At 44.7% G+C, this 19,459-nt stretch overlaps 1 protein-coding gene across 1 annotated transcript; it reads left to right on the top strand.

Moving 5' to 3' along the window:
• Nucleotides 1-873: 873 nt before the first annotated feature.
• On the top strand, nt 874-14,483 carry LOC130188437 (rap guanine nucleotide exchange factor-like 1). The gene is made up of 3 exons (XM_056406810.1): nt 874-1,718; nt 6,795-7,042; nt 14,476-14,483. The coding sequence occupies exons 1-3, from the start codon at nt 1,519-1,521 to the stop codon at nt 14,481-14,483; spliced, it is 456 nt and encodes a 151-aa protein (XP_056262785.1). The 5' UTR covers nt 874-1,518.
• Nucleotides 14,484-19,459: the final 4,976 nt, after the last annotated feature.

Below are 19,459 nucleotides of genomic sequence, written 5' to 3'. Positions count from 1 at the left end.
GCACACGGCCTGAATACTCACGCTCATTAGTATGCATGCTCATTAGTGTGCATGTTCATTAGTATGCATGTTCATTAGTGTGCATGTTCATTAGTGTGCATGTTCATTAGTATGCATGTTCATTAGTATGCATGCTCATTAGTGTGCATGCTCATTAGTGTGCATGCTCATTAATGTGCATGCTCATTAGTGTGCATGCTCATTAATATGCATGCACTGTTTTGGATGGCCGATAGCAGCCCGGCTCCTCATGAATATTAATTAGCAGCTGCTCGGATGTTTGTTTTCCATCTTACAAAACTTTATTCCAATGTTTATTTTTTTAGGTTTAAAAGAGCCGTAACCGTGACGACGGGGTAGAGCGTCCTTCCTGCCTTCTGATTGGCTCGTTCACATTGGAGTAACGGCTCTTCATCAGGATGCTAGAGGAACCGATTGTATTATTGTTATTCTCTACGTTATTTTGCATTTTGGGGCTTCATCAGATCCCAAAAGTTGTTAAAGGTGGTCAGGAATACGTTGGGGTCTCACTTCGGTCTAAAGAAGTGTCTATAGCGCCACCTAGAGGCCGGAGGAGCACGGAGCTCCCTGAGTGTCTTAAATGTAGCTTTGATATGACTCGTGGCTCGTGAGCAACCCTACTTCCTACTAGTACTACTACTAGTACCACTACTGGTACTACTACTACTTATACTTGTACTACGACTTCCTACTAGTACTATTACTTGTACTGTTACTTATACTAGTACTTATACTTCCTGGTATTTGTCGTCAGGGATTTTTTCATTTCCATCAATTTTACAGCGCTGGAGGTTCATGTGCATGCGCGCGGCCGTTGTGGCGGGAGCGCGCAACTGCAGCAGATCGGAGGAGGAGGAGGCGGAGGGGGGTTACGAGTCACTTCTCATTACACTAATTTAGCAGAGAGAGAGAGAGAGACCTAAAGAGAGAGCGACATAGAGCGAGAGTTAGAGAGAGCGCGCACCTCTGCAGTAAAAACGCTCCACCGTCCGCTGGTGAGAAAACCGACAGCACCTGAACGCACCGGGCGGGTTCCTCCGTTCAGGTGTGACAGAAACAGCCCATAATACTCCGGGAGCGACGCCGAGCCCTCGCGCGCCGTTTGGTCCGGAGATCAAGCGGAGGAACTACACGGTGTCCAGCTCACCGGAGACCACCGGAGACCACTGGACAGCTCGCTCTACATCCTCCGTACCCTCCGGTACCGGAGCCCCGGAGCCCGCGCGTCTTTACCCGCTGCGGAGCGCGAGGAGCCGCGGGGGCGGAGCACGTTGCGTGGAGCAGAAGAGCTTTAATATCCGGAGAAGGAGCCCCGCACCTCCTCCTCCTCCGATGGGTTGAGGCTCGGTCTGCAGAGCCCCGCTCGCACCTGCCGCCCCCGACCTGCGGGGGGCGTTGGGATGTAGCCCCCCCTCCGCTGCTCTCTGCATCACCATTCTTCACCCCCGCCTCCTCCTCCTCCTCCTCCTCCTCCTCCTCCTCCTCCACAGCCCCACCATGCCGGCGGGCATGAAGCCCCTGGAGAAGTTCCTGAAGAAGCAGACCACCGCGCTGACCCGGGCCGGGGGCTTCGTCGGGGGGGGGTCGGACAAGGCCGGCGGCCCCGGGGCCTCCCGCCGCAGGGCCAGCCTGTCCCGGGTCGTCCCGTTCTTCCGGGAGACGTCACCGGAGAGCGGGCAGCCGCGCGAGGTGTTCAGGTCAGAGGCCTGGTTGTCATGTATATAATATATATAGTACTATATATATTCTATATATATATATACAGGACTGTCTCAGAAAATTAGAATATTGTGATAAAGTTCTTTATTTTCTGTAATGCAATTAAAAACACAAAAATGTCATGCATTCTGGATTCATTACAAATCAACTGAAATATTGCAAGCCTTTTATTCTTTTAATATTGCTGATTATGGCTTACAGCTTAAGAAAACTCTAAAATCCTATCTCATAAAATTTTAATATTTCCTCAGACCAAGTAAAAAAAAAAGATTTATAACAGCTGAGTGTTTGTCAAGGCTCAGGAAACCCTTGCAGGTGTTTCGAGTTAATTAGACAATTCAAGTGATTTGTTTAATACCCTACTAGTATACTTTTTCATGATATTCTAATATTTAGAGACAGGATATTTGAGTTTTCTTAAGCTGTAAGCCATAATCAGCAATATTACATTACATTACATGTCATTTAGCAGACGCTTTTATCCAAAGCGACTTACAATAAGTGCATTTCAACCTAGAGTACAAACTAAGAACAACAAGAATACAGGAAGTAACATTTCCTCAACATAGTCGAACTACAAAAGTACCATAAGTAAGTGCTATCTAAGTGCCACTGAAGTGCTAATCTGTGTTTTAATCCAGATATAGTCGGAAAAGGTGTGTTTTCAGTCTCCGACGGAAGATGTAGAGACTTTCTGCTGTCCTGATGTCAGTGGGGAGCTCGTTCCACCACTGAGGAGCCAGGACAGCAAACAGTCTGGATTTCGAGTGATTAGCTCGGTGCAGGAGGCACAAGTCGATTGGCTGTTGCCGAGCGTGAGTGTACGGTGTGACCATATCCCGGATGTAGACGGGCCCGATCCGTCTAGAGCACGGACGCCAGGACCAGTGTTTTGAAGCGGATGCGAGCAGCCACCGTAACCAGTGGAGAGAGCGGAGGAGCGGGTGGTGGGTGAATTTCGGGAGGCTGAAGACCAGTCGAGCTGCTGCATTCTGGATGAGCTGCAGAGGTCGGATGGCCTTAGCAGGTAGACCAGCCAGGAGGGAGTTGCAGTAGTCGAGGCGTGAAATGACCAGAGCCTGGATCAGAACCTCGCCGCCTTCTGAGTAAGAAGAGGACGTATTCTCCTGATGTTGTGCAGCATGTACCTACAGGAACGCAGCGATGTTGGCCGTCAGGGAGAGTTGACTGTCGAGTGTCACCCCGAGGTTCCTGGCAGTCGGGGGCCAACACAGAGCTGTTGAAGGTGATAGTCAGGTCGTGGGGGGAGCCTTTCCTGGAAGGAATAGTAGCTCAGTCTTGTCAGGGTTGATCTTCAGGTGGTGAGCAGACATCCACTGAGAGATGTCAGTCAGACAGGCAGAGATTGCCGCCACCGTGTTTCGGACGGTGGAAACGAGAAGATCAGTTGGTGTCATCAGCATAGCTATGGTAGGAGAAGCCATGCAACGAATGACAGAGCCGAGAGAATTTGTGTACAGAGAGAAGAGGAGGGACCCAGGACGGAGCCTTGAGGAACCCCAGTAGTGAGAGGACAAGGATCAGACACAGATCCTCTCCAAGTTACCCGGTAGGTGCGGTCTTTAAGGTAGGAAGAGAAAAGAGCGAGTGCAGTGCCTGAGATCCCCAGGTCCTGAAGAGAAGAGATCAGGATCTGGTGGTTCACGGTGTCAAATGCTGCAGAAAGGTCGAGAAGGATAAGGACAGAGGCTGCTCTAGCAGTGTGAAGCTGCTCAGAGACAGCAAGGAGGGCCGTCTCTGTCGAGTGGCCGGCCTTGAATCCAGACTGGTGAGGGTCAAGAAGGTTGTTACTGTGGAGATAGGAGGACACTTGGCTCAAGATAGCTCGCTCCAGAGTTTTGGAGAGAAAAGGAAGAAGAGAGACCGGTCTGTAGTTGCTGACTTCAGACGGCGTGGGTTTCTTCAGGAGAGGGTTGACTCGCCTCCTCCAGAGAGTTAGGAAACAGCCAGTTGAGAGGGAGCTGTTAATAAGATGGGTGAGGAAGGTCAGAAGGTCAGGAGCAATAGCCTGGAGAATGGGAGGGGGGACGGGTCAGGGCGCAGGTGGTCGGTCGGGCGGAGGTCACCAAGCTAAGAACTTGATTGGGAGACAAGGGGTGAAAGAGGAGAGGGGATGAAGAAGTTAGTTGGTGAGGTGATAGAAGATGGATTTGTAAAGGAGGCGTATGTCGTCTATCTTGTTTGTAAAGTAGTCGACAAAGTGGCTCGGCAAAAGGGTGGAAGGAGGAGGGGACAGGGGGATCAAGGAGGTTGGAAAAGATAGAGAAGAGTTTTGGGGTTAGAGAAGGAAGACTGAATTTTGGTCAGGTAGAACGAGCTTTTGGCTGCAGAGATAGAGGAAGAGAAGGAGGAGGAGAGATTGATAGAAGAGCAAGTCTTCCGCTTGATTCGACGGCGCCATTTTCTTTCCCGCTCCAGAGGGTGGCTCTCTCGCGCACCGAGTCCGACAACCACGGAGCCGGAGAGGATTTCCGACCGGGTCGGGTCTTAAAAGGACAAAGAGAATCAAGAGATGAAGACAGGGAAGAGGGAGAGTGTCTGCAGAGTTAGGATGCATGAGTGAGAAGCAGTCAGTTGAGGGAGAGCAGATAGGACAGAGGAGGCAAGAGAGGAGGGACAGAGGGTGCGAATGTTGCGGCGTACAGGTGCAGAGTCTGTAGATATGGGTGGGTTGTCAGTACCAGAGAGCGAGAGAGAGTAAGAGATGAAGAAGTGGTCAGAGACATGGAGAGGAGTCACAGTGAGGTTAGAGGTAGAGCAGTTTCTTGTGAAAATGTAGTCAAGGTGGTTGGGCTTTGTGAGTAGGAGGGAGGACTGAGTGAGAGGTTAAAGGAAGACAATAAGAGTAAGAGATCACATGACTTCTCTGTCTGGATGTTAAAGTCACCCAGAAGGATGAGCGGGGGGCCGTGTTCCGCGAAGTTCGATAGGAGGACGTCTAGCTCGTCCAAGAAATCTCCCAAAGAACCAGGGGACGGTAGAGAACAACAATGTGAAGTTGGACCGGATGAGTAACGGTCACCGCATGAAACTCAAAAGTCAGTGGGATAAAGAGTGGAAGCGGGTAGGGACAGAAACACCATGTGGGTGAGATGAGTAAACCTGCACCTCCACTCCGACCAGACTGTCTGGGTGTGCCGCTAAAGCAGACGGCAGAGGAGAGAGCAGCCGGGTAGGCGTGTTGTCTGCTGTGATCCAGGTCTCAGTGAGAGCCAGGAAGTCAAGCGACTGCTCCACAGCAAAGCCAGAGATGAAGTCGGCCTTGCGGTTGGCTGACTGACAGTTCCAGAGGCCTCCTGTGACCAGGTGCTGGGTGTGAGTAGAACGGGTAGGAAGGATAACAGAGGAGGCGAGTCCTATAGTAACTACAAGTAGAGATACGCACAGGTATGGAAAAGACACACATATTCAAAAATGGGGAAATACTCAGCCACCTCAAGACTCCAACGGAAGACTCCTATGTCTTTGTCCTCCAGTCTCGACTCCAACGGAAGACTCCTATGTCTTTGTCCTCAGTCTCGACTCCAACGGAAGACTCCTATGTCTTTGTCCTCCGAGTCTCGACTCCAACGGAAGACTCCTATGTCTTTGTCCTCCGAGTCTCGACTCCAACGGAAGACTCCTATGTCTTTGTCCTCCGAGTCTCGACTCCAACGGAAGACTCCTATGTCTTTGTCCTCCGAAAAGAATAAAAGGCTTGCAATATTTCAGTTGATTTGTAATGAATCCAGAATGCATGACATTTTTGTTTTTTGAATTGCATTACAGAAAATAAAGAACTTCATCACAATATTCTAATTTTCTGAGACAGTCCTGTATATAGATGATATATTATATATATATCATATATATATATTATATATATATCATATATATAACATATTATATATAGCACTATATATTATATATATTATATCATATATAGTACTATATATGATATATTATATATATGTATATTATATATAGTACTATATATATGATATATATACACATATATATATATACTATGTATATTAGAGATGCACCGATCAGGTTTTTGGTGCCGATCACCGATCACTGAAATCAGTATCTGCCGATCCGATAATACCGATCACCGATCACGGTGTCGATTGAAGCATTCTATTTATTGGGGAGCATTATTGCTATGAGGACTATGAGGAAATGCATATATAAAGCACCTCAAACATTAAAGAAATTACAGATTTCTTTAAACATTTCGGACTTTTACTTTGAAAAATGTCCTAATTGATACATTAAAATAGTTTGATTGCTATTGTAGGGGATTTCAGATATGTATGGAACACATCTGCATTATTCATTTCCTGGAACTCTTGGGGAGATCTATAGACAGGACTTTGTTTAACATACAAAAGTCTGACTTATCTTTATAAACTCTTCCTTGGTGCAGTAACAATGTTTTAATGTTAGCATAATTTAAGCTAAATCTCAGAAACGATCTCTAAAGATACAAAATCAGTTCATTGTTTACTTTTATATGTTATTTAGTGTATGATTTGTCGACATCTTATTTTGAAAAGCGGATGTTGTTTCACGTGGTTCTTTCCGCTAACTTGATCAAACCCTCTCGCTCCCGATGGAATGTGTTTACCGTGAGCGTCTCTAGGGGCAGACATGTGAGAGTCGGCTGAGTCGACCAGAGATTCAACTCGGGGGACGGGGACGCCGCTCGGTGGGGAGGATCCCCTCTGACCTCTGACCTCTGCGGCCTCGGGCGCATCGTCTCCGTTGCGATTGAAACGTCTCTGATAGTTTTTCTCCCAGAAGTTACGTCATCTGATCGGCCGTTTTGAGAACGCCGATCAAAACCGATAATGGGAATATCGGCCGATATGGATCGGCGCCGATCAGATCGGTGCATCCCTACTATATATATATATAGTATATATGTATATTCTGTGTCCATGAATATACAAGTCATTATTCTGTGTATTTAATAGTTTTGAAAGCGTTTTTTTTGCAAACTTTCTTTCTTTTCCTAAACATCTGTCTCCGTGACCTTTGACCCCCCACAGCCCCGATAGCGAGGACCCGCCCACCTGGCCCTTGGCCACGGGGCCCAGCAGCGCCATCGGCTCCGGTTCTGGACCCGGAGACGTCCGCAGCCCGTCTCAGTCCAGCGACGAGCAGAGCAGCTCCGAGGCCACGGAGGGAGGAGGAGGAGGAGGAGGAGGAGGGACGCCTCTTCCTCCCGACACGCCGGACAACCTGACCCTCGCTCTGCTGGACAGCGCGGCGGGAAAACGCACCGGACTCTGTACAGGTGAGACAGGAAGTTATCCGGAGGAGGAGGAGGAGGAGGAGGAGGAGGAGGAGGCCAACTGCGTGTCTAGAATCAACATTCAGATATTTCTGGGTCTTTTTTCAGAACTGTTGTTTTTTACACTTTCATAAACATTAGTTTAAATATTTAAAACACAAATGATCGGATAATAAGATGTTTTAAAGGTATAATTTAATTTAATAAAACATAATAAAAGAAACACATGTTTATTGTTGTTCTTTAAATATCTTCAAACTGGATTTTCTGGTCACATGACATCTATTGTTCTGTCCATCCTGGAGAGGGATCCTCCTCTGTTCTCTCCTCAAGGGTTCTGACCTTCTTCCCCCTGAAGGGTTATTTGGGAGTTTTTCCTGGTCCGATGTGAGGTCAAAGGTCAAAGGTCAGGGATGTCTATGTGTACAGATTGTAAAGCACTCCGAGACAAATTTGTAATTTGTGAAATTGGGCTATACAAATAAACTGAATTGAATTGAATTGAATGCTAACAGGCGGCTAACGCCATGTTAACAGATGGCTAACGCCATACTAACAGATGGCGCCACGTTTATTAGCTGCAAAGCTAACATCCTCGCACCATTCAATTCAGTTTATTTGTATAGCCCAATTTCACAAATTACTAATGTGTCTCGGAGTGCTTTACAATCTGTACACATAGACATCCCTGACCTTTGACCTTTGACCTCACATCGGACCAGGAAAACTCAAATAACCCTTCAGGGGGAAAAGGAAGAAACCTGGAGGAGGCAACAGAGAGGATCCTCCAGGATGGACAGAACAATAGATGTAATGTACAGAAGGACAGATTTAGAGTTAAAATACATTCAATGAATATGACAGAGTGTATGAATAGTTCATAGTAGGCATATTCCACGATGGAGACCTCCACGATCCATCAGGCAGATGGCGGTGGGGAGAAGGAGAGGGCGGAGTCTCAACAGTAGGCGGAGTCTCAACAGGACAGTGGCGTAGTCAGGAGCAGGAATTCCACGACCCAGACGATCCATCAGGCAGATAGGATCTATGCCGTCTCATAGGGTCCGATGACCCCATGAGACGTGAAGTCAAAAGGACTCCGGGGAGAAAGCAGAGTTAGTAACGTGTGATTGAGAGATGAAAATTCATCCTTAAGGAGAGAAAAGAGGAGATAGGTACTCAGTGCATCCTAAAACGTCCCCCGGCAGCTATAAGCCTATAGCAGCATATCAAGGGGCTGGACCAGGTGAACCTGATTCAGCCCTAACTATAAGCTCTGTCAAAGAGGAAGGTCTTAAGTCTACTCTTAAACGAGGTGACTGTGTCTGCCTCCCGGACTGAAGGTGGAAGCTGGTTCCATAAAAGAGGAGCTATGGTACTACAAGCTCCTTAAGATATGATGGTGCATCACCAATCAAGGCTTTGTACGTTAAGAGAAGAATTTTAAAAGTGATTCTTGATTTTACTGGGAGCCAGTGCAGAGCAGCTAGTGCAGGAGTGATGTGATCTCTGTTCTTAGTTTTAGTGAGAATACGAGCTGCAGCATTCTGGATCAACTGGAGGGACCTAAGAGACTTATAGAGCAGCCTGATAATAAGGAGTTGACTTAAGAGACTTATAGAGCAGCCTGATAATAAGGAGTTGAATATAGAGACTTATAGAGCAGCCTGATAATAAGGAGTTGACTACAGAGACTTATAGAGCAGCCTGATAATAAGGAGTTGACCTAAGAGACTTATAGAGCAGCCTGATAATAAGGAGTTGACTATAGAGACTTATAGAGCAGCCTGAAAATAAGGAGTTGACTATAGAGACTTATAGAGCAGCCTGATAATAAGGAGTTGACCTAAGAGACTTATAGAGCAGCCTGATAATAAGGAGTTGACTTAAGAGACTTATAGAGCAGCCTGATAATAAGGAGTTGACCTAAGAGACTTATAGAGCAGCCTGATAATAAGGAGTTGACTTAAGAGACTTATAGAGCAGCTGATAATAAGGAGTTGACTATAGAGACTTATAGAGCAGCCTGATAATAAGGAGTTGACCTAAGAGACTTATAGAGCAGCCTGATAATAAGGAGTTGACCTAAGAGACTTATAGAGCAGCTGATAATAAGGAGTTGACCTAAGAGACTTATAGAGCAGCCTGATAATAAGGAGTTGACCTAAGAGACTTATAGAGCAGCTGATAATAAGGAGTTGACTATAGAGACTTATAGAGCAGCCTGATAATAAGGAGTTGACTATAGAGACTTCTAGAGCAGCCTGATAATAAGGAGTTGACTATAGAGACTTATAGAGCAGCCTGATCATAAGGAGTTGACCTAAGAGACTTATAGAGCAGCCTGATAATAAGGAGTTGACCTAAGAGACTTATAGAGCAGCCTGATAATAAGGAGTTGACTTAAGAGACTTATAGAGCAGCCTGATAATAAGGAGTTGACCTAAGAGACTTATAGAGCAGCCTGATAATAAGGCGTTGACCTAAGAGACTTATAGAGCAGCCTGATAATAAGGAGTTGACTATAGAGACTTATAGAGCAGCCTGATAATAAGGAGTTGACTATAGAGACTTATAGAGCAGCCTGATAATAAGGAGTTGACTAAGAGACTTATAGAGCAGCCTGATAATAAGGAGTTGACCTAAGAGACTTATAGAGCAGCCTGATAATAAGGAGTTGACTTAAGAGACTTATAGAGCAGCCTGATCATAAGGAGTTGACCTAAGAGACTTATAGAGCAGCCTGATAATAAGGAGTTGACCTAAGAGACTTATAGAGCAGCCTGATAATAAGGAGTTGACTATAGAGACTTATAGAGCAGCCTGATCATAAGGAGTTGACTAAGAGACTTATAGAGCAGCCTGATAATAAGGAGTTGACTATAGAGACTTATTAGAGCAGCCTGATAATAAGGAGTTGACTATAGAGACTTCTAGAGCAGCCTGATAATAAGGAGTTGACTAGAGAGACTTATAGAGCAGCCTGATCATAAGGAGTTGACTATAGAGACTTCTAGAGCAGCCTGATAATAAGGAGTTGACTATAGAGACTTATAGAGCAGCCTGATAATAAGGAGTTGACCTAAGAGACTTATAGAGCAGCCTGATTATAAGGAGTTGACTAAGAGACTTATAGAGCAGCCTGATAATAAGGAGTTGACCTAAGAGACTTATAGAGCAGCCTGATAATAAGGAGTTGACCTAAGAGACTTATAGAGCAGCCTGATAATAAGGAGTTGACTATAGAGACTTATAGAGCAGCCTGATAATAAGGAGTTTACTATAGAGACTTATAGAGCAGCCTGATAATAAGGAGTTGACCTAAGAGACTTATAGAGCAGCCTGATAATAAGGAGTTGACTATAGAGACTTATAGAGCAGCCTGATAATAAGGAGTTGACTATAGAGACTTATAGAGCAGCCTGATAATAAGGAGTTGACCTAAGAGACTTATAGAGCAGCCTGATAATAAGGAGTTGACTATAGAGACTTATAGAGCAGCCTGATAATAAGGAGTTGACTATAGAGACTTATTAGAGCAGCCTGATAATAAGGAGTTGACCTAAGAGACTTATAGAGCAGCCTGATAATAAGGAGTTGACTTAAGAGACTTATAGAGCAGCCTGATAATAAGGAGTTGAATATAGAGACTTATAGAGCAGCCTGATAATAAGGAGTTGACTATAGAGACTTATAGAGCAGCCTGATAATAAGGAGTTGACCTAAGAGACTTATAGAGCAGCCTGATAATAAGGAGTTGACTTAAGAGACTTATAGAGCAGCCTGATAATAAGGAGTTGAATATAGAGACTTATAGAGCAGCCTGATAATAAGGAGTTGACTATAGAGACTTATAGAGCAGCCTGATAATAAGGAGTTGACCTAAGAGACTTATAGAGCAGCCTGATAATAAGGAGTTGACTTAAGAGACTTATAGAGCAGCTGATAATAAGGAGTTGACTATAGAGACTTATAGAGCAGCCTGATAATAAGGAGTTGACCTAAGAGACTTATAGAGCAGCCTGATAATAAGGAGTTGACCTAAGAGACTTATAGAGCAGCCTGATTATAAGAAGTTGACCTAAGAGACTTATAGAGCAGCCTGATAATAAGGAGTTGACCTAGGAGACGTATAGAGCATCCTGATAATAAGGAGGTGACTTAAGAGACTTATAGAGCAGCCTGATAATAAGGAGTTGACCTAAGAGACTTATAGAGCAGCCTGATAATAAGGAGTTGACTTAAGAGACTTATAGAGCAGCTGATAATAACGAGTTGACTATATAGACTTATAGAGCAGCCTGATAATAAGGAGTTGACCTAAGAGACTTATAGAGCAGCCTGATCATAAGGAGTTGACCTAAGAGACTTATAGAGCAGCCTGATCATAAGGAGTTGACCTAGGAGACTTATAGAGCAGCCTGATAATAAGGAGTTGACTATAGAGACTTATAGAGCAGCCTGATAATAAGGAGTTGACTATATAGACTTATAGAGCAGCCTGATAATAAGGAGTTGACATAAGAGACTTATAGAGCAGCCTGATTATAAGGAGTTGACTATAGAGACTTATTAGAGCAGCCTGATAATAAGGAGTTGACTATAGAGACTTATAGAGCAGCCTGATAATAAGGAGTTGACCTAAGAGACTTATAGAGCAGCCTGATTATAAGGAGTTGACTATAGAGACTTATTAGAGCAGCCTGATAATAAGGAGTTGACTATAGAGACTTATTAGAGCAGCCTGATAATAAGGAGTTGACTATAGAGACTTATAGAGCAGCCTGATAATAAGGAGTTTACTATAGAGACTTATAGAGCAGCCTGATAAGGAGTTGACTATAGAGACTTATAGAGCAGCCTGATTATAAGGAGTTGACTATAGAGACTTATAGAGCAGCCTGATAATAAGGAGTTGACCTAAGAGACTTATAGAGCAGCCTGATTATAAGGAGTTGACCTAGGAGACGTATAGAGCATCCTGATAATAAGGAGTTGACTTAAGAGACTTATAGAGCAGCTGATAATAACGAGTTGACTATATAGACTTATAGAGCAGCCTGATAATAAGGAGTTGACCTAAGAGACTTATAGAGCAGCCTGATAATTAGGAGTTGACCTAAGAGACTTATAGAGCAGCCTGATAATAAGGAGTTGACTATAGAGACTTATAGAGCAGCCTGATAATAAGGAGTTGACCTAAGAGACTTATAGAGCAGCCTGATAATTAGGAGTTGACCTAAGAGACTTATAGAGCAGCCTGATAATTAGGAGTTGACCTAAGAGACTTATAGAGCAGCCTGATAATAAGGAGTTGCAGTAATCCAGTCTCGAAGTAACGAACGCGTGAACCAATTTTTCTGCATCTTTTTGAGACAAGATGTGGCTGATTTTTGAAATATTACGTAGATGAAAGAATGCAGTCCTTGAGATTTGCTTTACGTGGGAGTTAAAGGACAAGTCCCGATCAAAGATAACGCCAAGATTCTTTACAGTGGTGTTGGATGCCAGGGCACCATGTTTATTAGCTGCTAAGCTAACATCCTAGCACCACGTTTATTAGCTGCTAAGCTAACATCCTAGCACCATGTTTATTAGCTGCTAAGCTAACATCCTAGCACCACGTTTATTAGCTGCTAAGCTAACGTACATTAATAGCTCCTTGAAAACATCACGATGTTGAATGATTAATGTCTCTTTGTGTTCTGGACATTTTAATAACATTTAATAAACATCATGAATAAATGAGTGAGGAGGATCATTGTTGAGAGAGATAAAGAGAGATAGAGAGAGACAAAAGAGAGAGAGAGATAAAGAGAGACATAGAGAGAGAGACAAAAGAGAGAGAGAGAGACATAGAGAGAGAGACAAAAGAGAGACAGAGAGAGAGAGATAAAGAGAGACATAGAGAGAGACAAAAGAGAGAGAGATAAAGAGAGACATAGAGAGAGAGACAAGAGAGAGAGATAAGGAGAGACATAGAGAGACATAGAGAGAGAGACAAGAGAGAGAGATAAAGAGAGACATAGAGAGAGACAAAAGAGAGAGATAAGGAGAGACATAGAGAGAGAGAGAGAGAGACAAAAGAGAGAGAGATAAAGAGAGACATAGAGAGAGACAAGAGAGAGAGATAAAGAGAGACATAGAGAGAGAGACAAAAGAGAGCGAGAGATAAAGAGAAGCATAGAGAGAGAGAAAGACAAAAGAGAGAGAGATAAAGAGAGACAGAGAGAGATATAGAGAGACGAGAGAGAGATAAGAGAGAGAGAGAGAGAGACAAAAGAGAGAGAGAGATAAAGAGAGACATAGAGAGAGATATAGAGAGACAAGAGAGAGAGAGAGATAAAGAGAGACAGAGAGAGAGAGACAAAAGAGAGAGAGAGAGACATAGAGAGAGAGAGAGAGACAAAAGAGAGAGAGAGACATAGAGAGAGAGAGAGATAAAAAGAGAGAGAGACATAGAGAGAGAGAGAGAGAGAGAGAGACAAAAGAGAGAGAGATTCAGATTCAGCCTGTTTTTCTGCAGGATGCTCCGTTTATAGTCTGTGTGTGTGTCTGTGTGTCCTTGTGTGTGTGCGTGTGTGTCTGTGTGCATGTGTCTGTGTGTGTCTGTATGTGCTTGTGTGTCTGTGTGTGTGTGTCCGTGTGTGTGTGTGTCTGTGTGCTTGTCTGTGTGCGTGTGTGTGTCTGTGTGTGCTTGTGTGTCTGTGTGTGTGTGTCTGTGTGCGTGTCTGTGTGTGTGCGTGTGTGTGTGTGTGTGCTTGTGTGTCTGTGTGTGTCTGTGTGCGTGTCTGTGTGTGTGTGTGTGTGTGTGTGTCTGTGTGTGTGTGTCTGTGTGTGTGTCTGTGAGTGTAAGTGTGTGTGTGTGTATTAGTGTCTGTGTGTGTGTGTGTGTGTGTGTGCTTGTCTGTGTGTGTGTGTGTGTGTGTGTGTGTGTCTGTGTGTGTGTGTGTGTGTGTGTGTGTGTCTGTGTGTCTGTGTGTGTCTGTGTGTGTGTGTGCGTGTGTGTGTCTGTGTGTGTGTGTACGTGTGTGTCTGTGTGTGTGTGTGTACGTGTGTCTGTGTGTGCTTGTCTGTGTGTGTGTGTCTGTGTGTGTGTGTGTGTGTGTGTGTGTGTGTCTGTGTGTGTGTGTGTATATGTGTGTGTGTCTGTGTGTGTGTGTGTCTGTGTGTGTGTGTCTGTGTGTGTGTCTGTGTGTGTGTGTGTCTGTGTGTGTGTGTGTGTGTGTGTGTCTGTGTGTGTCTGTGTGTGTGTCTGTGTGTGTGTGTGTGTGTGTGTGTGTGTGTGTGTGTGTGTGTGTGTGTGTGTGTCTGTGTGTGTGTCTGTCTGTGTGTGTGTGTGGTTACATAATCGCTGCCGTCCTCTCAGAAACACCGCCTGCTTATTACAGCTGAAGTGGGTGTGCATGCATGCGTGTACGTATGTGTTCCTGCAGGAATGTGAGTGTGCGTGTGTGTGAGAGTGTGTGAGTGTGTGTGTGAGTGTGTGTGTGTGAGTGTGAGTGTGTGTGGGTGTGTGAGAGTGTGTGAGTGTGTGTGTGTGTGTGTGTGTGTGTGTGTGTGTGTGTGAGAGTGTGTGTGTGTTCTCAGCTGAAGGGTGTGTTTGTGTCCACGTTTCATTTGGTCTCTACGTCGGATCTTTCCACAAACATAAATGCATGAAACATAACATTTCTCTTTTTTATATTATATATTTGAATATGTATAACTATATATATATTAGGGCTGTGAAACGATTACAATTTTTAATCGGGTTAATCACAGGTTTTTGTGGATTAATCATGATTAATCACATATTACCGATATTCTCGGTATATTTTGTGAGAACATAGAGATTTATGACAAAAGACGGATATATACATTTATACATTCTTCTATACAATGGTGCTGCAACTCAGCAGTTATTTAGCAGTTTTCTTCGATATGGAACATTAATACATCTTCATCCTAAACAGAATGTTTAACCCTCCTGTTACCTTTCGGGTCAATTTGACCCCATTCAATGTTTAATGTCGGTGTTCTTTGGGGTCAATTTAACCCCAGGCTGTTTTTCACTGTCAAACATATCAGAAATATCAACTTTTTTATTTATTTAAAGGGCTATTTAGGTTGTCAACAAACAAACAAAGTACCTCACACTTAACCCTCCTGTTGCCTTCGGGTCAATTTGACCCGATTCAATGTTTAATGTCGGTGTTCTTTCGGGAGTCAACAAACAAACATAAAGTACCTCACACTTAAACTTGGAAAACAATATTAATTCTAATAATTTTCTGGAGATTTTAATAGCTGGGGTCATATTGACCTCAAGGGTAAAATATGTTAGTAAATATAAAGGTAACAGGAGGGTGAAACATTGAATCGGGTCATATTGACCCGAAGGCAACACAAGGGTTAAACTTGGGAAGAAATATTAATTCTAATAATTTTCTGGAGGTTTTAATTGCTGGGGTCAAATTGACCCCGAGGGTAAAATATGTTAGTAAATGTAAAGGTAACAGGAGGGTTAAACAGAGCATTTTTCTCTTGTTTGTCAACCATTAACTCCACCGTGATACAATCTAAAGGTGGACAGATTGACAAGTGACTTTTCTTTTGCTCGGTCCCGATGCGCGCACGGAGCTCTGTGGCGCGCCAGACGGAGATCGATAAGTGTTAACGCAACGCGAAGAGACAGAAATGACATGCTGCTGTGGAGATACGATCAACAACAGACGTTTAGTTTAATAAAAGAACAAAGACGTGCTCTAGAGAACATGTCAGGGGGCGGGCCAATCTCTTTAATGTCATTGATCTACCGACACTACGCCGCGATCGACTGGCAGGTCGCGATCGACGTGTTGAGACCCTGATCTACAGGAAGTAAAAGTCGTAACAAGGTTTCCGGAGGTGAACCTGCGGAAGGATCATTACCGATGAACAGACCGTCTGCATGAGAGCGGACAGAGTTCAGATTGAAGTGGTGGATTGGAAGCTCATTTTGCAAGTGACTTTTTTCCGTCCCGATGTGCGCGCACACGCCGGCATCCGAGCTCTGCGGCGCGCGAGACGGAGCTCTGAGTCGTGTTAACGCGACACTAGAGACAGAATGACACGCTGGAGAGACGACCAACAACAGACGGACTGGAAGCTCATTCTGCGCATGCGTTAAATGCGTTAAAAGAAAATAACTAGTTAAACCTGTAATTTAATTAACTGAGTTAACGCGTTATTTTTCACAGCACTAATATATATATTAGGGATGCACCGATCTGATCGGCGCCGATCCATATCGGCCGATATTCCCATTATCGGTTTTGATCGGCGTTCTCAAAACGGCCGATCAGATGACGTAACTTCTGAGAGAAAAACTATCAGAGACGTTTCAATCGCAACGGAGACGATGCGCCCGGCGAGGGCCGCAGAGGTCAGAGGTCAGAGGGGATCCTCCCCACCGAGCGGCGTCCCCGTCCCCCGAGTTGAATCTCTGGTCGACTCAGCCGACTCTCACATGTCTGCCCCTAGAGACACTCACGCTAAACACATTCCATCAGGAGCGAGAGGGTTTGATCAAGTTAGCGGAAAGAACCACGTGAAACAACATCCGCTTTTCAAAATAAGATGTCGACAAATCATACACTAAATAACATATAAAAGTAAACAATGAACTGATTTTGTATCTTTAGAGATCGTTTCTGAGATTTAGCTTAAATTATGCTAACATTAAAACATTGTTACTGCACCAAGGAAGAGTTTATAAAGATAAGTCAGACTTTTGTATGTTAAACAAAGTCCTGTCTATAGATCTCCCCAAGAGTTCCAGGAAATGAATGATGCAGATGTGTTCCATACATATCTGAAATCCCCTACAATAGCAATCAAACTATTTTAATGTATCAATTAGGACATTTTTCAAAGTAAAAGTCCTAAATGTTTAAAGAAATCAGTAATTTCTTTAATGTTTGAGGTGCTTTATATATGTATTTCCTCATAGTCCTCATAGCAATAATGCTCCACTATAAATAGAATGCTTCAATCGACACCGTGATCGGTGATCGGTATTATCGGATCGGCAGATACTGATTTCAGTGATCGGTGATCGGCACCAAAAACCTGATCGGTGCATCTCTAGTATACATATATATATGTATATATATATGTATATATATATATATATTTATATAAACATAATGTATGTGTGACAAATTACATACATAGTCTTTGTACATTGGTTAATGTGGTGTTAGCTCGTTGGGTAGCATCCTGTGTATGTATATATAGATGAAAGTTGTCCTGGTTGGACCAGTGGAACTAGTTCTAAAGTCTAACTAACCACCATCTAAGTATTCAAAACCTGTTCAGATAGGAGGACCGGTATCTGCCCTGTGATTGGCTGAGGGGAGGGTTTAAGGTGAGTCACCTGTCAGAGGTCCAGTAGCGTCATTGAACCAGCTCCACCTTCAGTCCTGGAGACTCCGCCCCCTTATGGAGACTGAAGACTTTCCTCTTAGTCTGATAGTGAGACCAGAACCAGGTGAACCTGGTCCAGACCTAGAGATGCTGCTAGAGGCTGAGAGGCTGAGGGGGACGCTAGGATACACTGAGCTCCTCTCTCCTCTCTCCTTATGGACGCTTAGGATACACTGAGCTCCTCTCTCCTCTCTCCTTATGGACGCTAGGATACACTGAGCTCCTCTCCTCTCCTCTCTCCTTATGGACGCTTAGGATACACTGAGCTCCTCTCTCCTCTCTCCTTATGGACGCTAGGATACACTGAGCTCCTCTCTCCTCTCTCCTTATGGACGCTTAGGATACACTGAGCTCCTCTCTCCTCTCCTTATGGACGCTTAGGATACACTGAGCTCCTCTCTCCTCTCTCCTTATGGACGCTAGGATACACTGAGCTCCTCTCTCCTCTCCTTATGGACGCTTAGGATACACTGAGCTCCTCTCTCCTCTCTCCTTATGGACGCTTAGGATACACTGAGCTCCTCTCTCCTCTCTCCTTATGGACGTTAGGATACACTGAGCTCCTCTCTCCTCTCCTCTCTCCTTATGGACGTTAGGATACACTGAGCTCCTCTCTCCTCTCCTCTCTCCTTATGGACGCTTAGGATACACTGAGCTCCTCTCTCCTCTCTCCTTATGGACGTTAGGATACACTGAGCTCCTCTCTCCTTATGGACGCTAGGATACACTGAGCTCCTCTCTCCTCTCTCCTTATGGACGCTTAGGATACACTGAGCTCCTCTCCTCTCTCCTTATGGATGTTTAGGATACACTGAGCTCCTCTCTCCTCTCTCCTTATGGACGCTTAGGATACACTGAGCTCCTCTCTCCTCTCCTCTCTCCTTATGGACGCTTAGGATACACTGAGCTCCTCTCTCTCTCCTTCTGGACATTTAGGATACACTGAGCTCCTCTCTCTCCTCTCTCCTTATGGACGCTTAGGATACACTGAGCTCCTCTCTCCTCTCCTCTCTCCTTATGGACGCTTAGGATACACTGAGCTCCTCTCCTCTCTCCTTATGGACGTTAGGATACACTGAGCTCCTCTCCTCTCTCCTTATGGACGTTTAGGATACACTGAGCTCCTCTCTCCTCTCTCCTTATGGACGTTTAGGATACACTGAGCTCCTCTCTCCTCTCTCCTTAAGGACGTTAGGATACACTGAGCTCCTCTCTCCTCTCTCCTTATGGACGTTTAGGATACACTGAGCTCCTCTCTCCTCTCTCCTTATGGACGTTTAGGATACACTGAGCTCCTCTCTCCTCTCTCCTTATGGACGTTAGGATACACTGAGCTCCTCTCTCCTCTCTCCTTATGGACGTTTAGGATACACTGAGCTCTCTCCTCTCCTCTCTCCTTATGGACGTTTAGGATACACTGAGCTCCTCTCTCCTCTCCTTATGGACGTTTAGGATACACTGAGCTCCTCTCTCCTCTCTCCTTATGGATGTTAGGATACACTGAGCTCCTCTCTCCTTATGGACGTTTAGGATACACTGAGCTCCTCTCCTCTCTCCTTATGGACGTTTAGGATACACTGAGCACCTCTCTCCTCTCCTCTCTCCTTATGGACGTTTAGGATACACTGAGCACCTCTCTCCTCTCCTCTCTCCTTATGGACGCTTAGGATACACTGAGCTCCTCTCTCCTTATGGACGTTTAGGATACACTGAGCTCTCCTCTCCTCTCTCCTTATGGACGCTTAGGATACACTGAGCTCCTCTCTCTCTCCTTATGGACGCTTAAGATACACTGAGCTCTCCTCTTCTCTCTCCTTATGGACGTTTAGGATACACTGAGCTCCTCTCTCCTCTCTCCTTATGGACGTTTAGGATACACTGAGCTCCTCTCTCCTCTCTCCTTATGGACGCTTAGGATACACTGAGCTCCTCTCTCCTCTCTCCTTATGGACGCTTAGGATACACTGAGCT

This window comes from Pseudoliparis swirei, chromosome 23, assembly GCF_029220125.1.
Source record: "Pseudoliparis swirei isolate HS2019 ecotype Mariana Trench chromosome 23, NWPU_hadal_v1, whole genome shotgun sequence".
NCBI lineage: Eukaryota > Metazoa > Chordata > Actinopteri > Perciformes > Liparidae > Pseudoliparis > Pseudoliparis swirei.
The sequence above is the reverse complement of the archived record's forward strand: the minus strand, read 5'-3'. Positions and strand labels throughout refer to the sequence as shown.